The sequence below is a fragment of the Castanea sativa genome, chromosome 9 (genome assembly GCF_040712315.1).
Source record: "Castanea sativa cultivar Marrone di Chiusa Pesio chromosome 9, ASM4071231v1".
In the NCBI taxonomy this organism is placed as follows: Eukaryota; Viridiplantae; Streptophyta; class Magnoliopsida; order Fagales; family Fagaceae; genus Castanea; species Castanea sativa.
Genome location: NC_134021.1, coordinates 26,300,001 through 26,305,348, shown reverse-complemented (window position 1 = coordinate 26,305,348; position 5,348 = coordinate 26,300,001). Strand labels below are relative to the sequence as shown.

Below are 5,348 nucleotides of genomic sequence, written 5' to 3'. Positions count from 1 at the left end.
GCCACTGGCATGAGCTCCAAGTAAGCCTTCATGCATCTCTTCCATCAAATAATTAGCCTTAGAGGCATCTATGCATCGAAGCAGGGTAGAATTGTGGTTCCTTTTGTACAAGACTTCTCCACTTAAGAAAAATTGGCAGGCCATACACCGGATAAACTTCTTTTCACTATCCATTGCACTAGACGGGTATTCACTATTCTTGATATAAGCCTTGATATCATGGTACTATGGCTTTCCATCGGCTTCGACTTCGACACTCATGCATTCTTCGATGTTCATGCAATATTTTGGAATGCCACGGACTTCTATGTGCAATTGCCGCATATCATCTCCTTCTGATAACTTGACCATGCCAGCCAGGGTAGCCAAGGTGTCTACTAACTAGTTGTGTGCTCAGGGAAAATAGGCAAATGTGATGTCTTGAAATTTCAAAATCAAGCGGTTGACACATTTCTGATACAGAATCAACTTGGTGTCTCGGGCTTGCTATTTTCCTTTGTTTTGGGAGATGATCAACAGGGAATCTCCAAAGACGCTCAAGTCATAGGCGCCGAACTCTAGGGCCACTTGCAGGCCGACTATGCACGCTTTATATTCTGTCACGTTGTTGGTGCAATCAAAATTCAGCTTGACTGAAACAGGGATTTGCTGGCCCTTGGGGGCAATTAAGACTGCTCCTACTTCACTTCCGGTAGAATTGATGGCTCTATTAAAATAAAGCTTCCAACGCCATGGTTCCACACTGTCTAGTTCTAGCTTTAGTGCCATGACATCCTCATCAGGGAAGAGGGATTCTGAAAGTTCTGGATCATTCAGTGGCTGGCCCTTGATGGCCTTTCCCGTCACAAACACAATTTCGAATTCGGAGAGAAACATTTGCCAATGGGAGATCTTCCCTATAAGAGCTGGCTTGTCAATGATGTACTTAATGGGATCCATACATGAAATGAGCCGCATGGTGTATTAGATCATATACTGCCGCAACTTGCGTAATGCCCATGCTAGGGCGCAACACGTCTTTTCAATGGCAATTTAGTTAATCTCACAACTGGTGAACTTCTTGCTTAAGTAGTAAATCACCCTTTCTTTCTGGTCGGGCTCAGCCAATTGGCCTAACATGCAATCCATGGAGGTTTCTTGTACCGCTGGGTAAAGGATCAACAGATATCCTGGTATCGGGGGAACCAGAACAGGAGGGTTTAACAAATACTGCTTGATCTTGTTAAAGGCCGCTTGACACTTATCTGTCAATTCTATCTTTGTGTCTTTCTTCAAGAGCTTGAACAATGGATCACATATGGCAGTCAACTGCGCTATGGAGCTAGCTATGTAATTGACCTTTCCTAAGAAGCTGCGAATTTGTTTCTCACTTTGCAATGTCGACATGTCCCGAATGGCTTGGACTTTTGTTGGGTCCACTTTGATTCCTCTTTGGCTGACTTTGAAGCCAAGTAGTTTCCCTAAACTACCTCCAAAGACACACTTGTTAGGTAATGCGAACCTCAATCGACACGCTTTGAGACCCAACAAAAATATTGGAATATTTAACCCTAGAAAGCTAAAAATCAGATTTATGATAGAAACCCTGACCCAACGTTTATAATCGAAACGCGAACCAAAGGTATAAATTGACCTTGACCCAATGATTATAAAGAATCACGAACCAAAGGTATAAAGTTTGAACGCCACAAAGAAGAATCCTTGATAAGTTCACAGTTCTTGAAGAATCAAAAGAGAGCAAAGCCTCACCTTTTCTGAATTTTATTCAACAATATTCTATAAAACGTTTACAGACTTCAGAGCCTATTTAAGGACTCCACAAAACTTGACAGACAAGAAAATATATTCTGAAATAACTCCTAATTGATACCTTACCATATTAGGAATCAAGTTTGACCTAAAAAGCATTAAATGCACCTAAAAACAAGGAAAATACCTAAAAAACGTACTAAATAATAAAACCCTAAATAAAAGCTGATTTGGTCTGAAATTAGCAGATCCAAAATAGGAAAAAATCTGCCTTAACTGATACAGAGCTGGAAAGTCAATCAGCCATTAATTCATGCCATAAATCACTCTCAATTAAGTCAGATCAGCCCTAAATAGCTTGAATTAAATTTACTACACTTTCATCTTCCTTTGGGCCAAGCTTGGAACATCCGGCGTTAGAATCAGCCCAAATCTCTTGAATCAGCCCATTAAGTGCTTCTTGGATCTTCTTGGATCTTGCTCTTGTAATAGGCCCAACTGGAACATGCAATGGATCCTTGAATGCTTGTTGATTCTCATCATTAGGGTTTAGTCTCAACCTGTACTTGACGAGGTGCTTGAACAGCTTTCTCATGTCGTCCCTGGGTGTGCGGGATTTGGCAATCATGTCGTCCACATAGACTTCGATATCTTTGTGCATCTTATCATGGAACAAGGGTACCATGGCTTGCTGATAAGTAGTACCAGCATTCTTTAAGCCGAATGGCATGACATCATATGCATAGGTTTCCCAATGAGTGGTGAATGTTGTCTTGGCTTTGTCTTCTTCGGCCATTTTGATCTGATTGTAGCCTAAGAATCCATCCATGAAGGAGAAGAACATGTTGGTAGTGGTATTATCGATCAGGGTATCTATATGTGTCAATGGAAAGTTACCCTTGGGGCTGGCCAGGTTCAAATCCCTATAGTCAACGCATATACGTAATTTCCCATCTTTCTTAGGCATGGGACCAATGTTGGCGACCCAATCTAAGTAGGATATCGCGGTAAGGAAACCAGCTTTCAACTGCTTTTGTACTTCCTCCTTGATCTTCAAAATGATCTTAGATTTCATCCTTCGAAGGGATTGCCACACTGGAGGGCATTCTGGCTTAACTGGAATTATGTGCACGACAATCTCAGTATCCAACCCTAGCATATCTTGGTAGGACCAAGCAAATATCTCTTTGAACTCTATGAAAAGCGCTATAAGCAGCTTCATGTCTTTAGGAAAGTTCACCCCAATCTTGATGGGTTTTTCATTCTCGCCTTCATCGACAAGGTTAATCACTTCAGTTTCTTCTATGTTAGGCTTAAACCCCTCATTTTCTCTGTTTAGAGCTAGCAAAATATCACGAGGTAAATTTGGAATCTCCTCTAATCCTTCAACATCATGATCCAACTCTATTGTCTCATTCGTATCATCAATATATTCTTTATGGTGACCAGGACGATGTACCCACTTGGGAATTAGAATAGATCCTATAGAATAGAACATATACAAGGAAACATAAGACAATTTGCACACATATTCATAGGAAAACAAATAAAGAGATAAATGCAAGAATTTCCTGAATAATACACTGGATAATTTCATTAATGGGTTATATATAGGGGGATTACAAAGTTCATTTTTGATAATCATAAAAGGGAATTTTTTTTTCTTGGGAAATAATATGAGGAAATGCAAGCAAGGAATGCGGAAAATAGGAAATGACATGCAAAACCTATTCCAACTCTTTCGGGTAATTGGAGGACCCAACCACACAATGATGGAATACTCCTTACTCAGCCGGTGCAACCATAAAGCAGGGCTCGATGGTCCAATGGTTTATTGTCTCGCCTGGCACACAGGGCCTAATAATAGAAGTCAGATCATCCTTGGGGGATATGATGGCATTCACTGAGAATTCTCCAGGACACAAGCGGATGAGACAAGCTAGATCTAATTCCTCCTCACATGACTCCTGTGCCATTTTTGATTTGATGACCTCAGCCAGAGCCGGAAAAGTGACCCTGATGTGGGGAATGGACATCCTTTGGCCAGTGCACTTCCTTTTCTTCCCTCTGGAAGCTTGGAAAAGTTCTTCATTGGAAGGGCCTAGACCGAATCTTCCTTTGTTGTCTGGGAGTTCAATCAAGAAGCATTCCCATGTCCTACGGCACAGAGCCATTAAAGTAGCGGAGGGCCACGTTGACTCTAGTTCTGAAGCTCTGGAAATCATGGAGACTAGCTCGAAACTATGGAAATTTGCCTCCAGAAAGGCATTAGCACCAATGTAGGGGATAGAAGTCTCCTTGAATATGGTTAGGGGCTCTTCAGCCATAATAGTGATCAACTAATCCTCGGAGGGAAACTTGAGCCTTTAGTGAAGGGTAGAAGCAACTGCACCCACAGCGTGTAGCCAAGGCCTCCCTATGAGCAGATTATATGGGGAATCCACCTTGATGACTTGGAAGTTGACCATGAAAGACTTGGGGCCAATTCCAATTGCTAATTCAATCTCACCTTGCACTTCTGATGAGAATCAACAAGCATTCAAGGATCCATTGCATGTTCCAGTTGGGCCTATTACAAGAGCAAGATCCAAGAAGATCCAAGAAGCACTTAATGGGCTGATTCAAGAGATTTGGGCTGATTCTAACGCAGGATGTTCCAAGCTTGGCCCAAAGGAAGATGAAAGTGTAGTAAATTTAATTCAAGCTATTTAGGACTGATCTGACTTAATTGGGAGTGATTTATGGAATGAATTAACGGCTGATTGACTTTCCAGCTCTGTATCAGTTAAGACAGATGTTTTCCTATTTTGGATCTGCTAATTTCAGACCAAATCAGCTTTTATTTAGGGTTTTATTATTTAGTACGTTTTTTAGGTATTTTCCTTGTTTTTAGGTGCATTTAATGGTTTTTAGGTCAAACTTGATTCCTGATATGGTAAGGTATCAATTAGGAGTTATTTCAGAATATATTTTCTTGTCTGTCAAGTTTTGTGGAGTCCTTAAATAGGCTCTGAAGTCTGTAAACGTTTTTTAGATTATTGTTGAATAAAATTCAGAAAAGGTGAGGCTTTGCTCTCTTTTGGTTCTTCAAGAACTGTGAACTTATCAAGGATTCTTCCTTGTGACGTTCAAACTTTATACCTTTGGTTCGTGATTCTTTATAATCATTGGATCAAGGTCAACTTATACCTTTGGTTCACGTTTCGATTATAAACGTTGGGTCTGGGTTTCTATCAAATATCTGATTTTTAGCTTTCCTGGGTTAAATATTACAATATTTTTGTTGGGTCTCAAAGCGTGTCGATTGAGGTTCGCATCATTTGGTATCAGAGCACAGGTTCTAAAATCAGTTTTCTATCCCTTTATCTTTTGTTTCTGTTATCATCGTATTCTGTTCTTTTGTGTTCTTCATTCATCGTTCTTCTTTTTTTTTTTTGTTTTTCTTTAAGTGCACTAGGTTAAAATCGTGCACCCAGTTCCCCCCCAAAAAAAAAAAAAAAAAAAAAAAAGTTAAAAAAAAAAAATCTGAAAGGAAACAGCAAAAAAAAAAAAAATAAAAAAAAAAAAAATAAATTTTGTAGTTTCAGTTCTCTCAGACC

At 40.0% G+C, this 5,348-nt stretch overlaps 1 protein-coding gene across 1 annotated transcript; it reads right to left on the bottom strand.

Annotated features, from left to right (window-relative positions):
* Nucleotides 1-486: 486 nt before the first annotated feature.
* On the bottom strand, nt 487-957 carry LOC142608968 (uncharacterized). The gene has a single exon (XM_075780618.1). The coding sequence runs from the start codon at nt 955-957 to the stop codon at nt 487-489; it is 471 nt and encodes a 156-aa protein (XP_075636733.1).
* Nucleotides 958-5,348: the final 4,391 nt, after the last annotated feature.

Excerpts from the sequence above, each read along its gene's own strand:
- LOC142608968 (XM_075780618.1), bottom strand. The coding sequence starts at position 957 with ATGCGGCTCATTTCATGTATGGATCCCATTAAGTACATCATTGACAAG.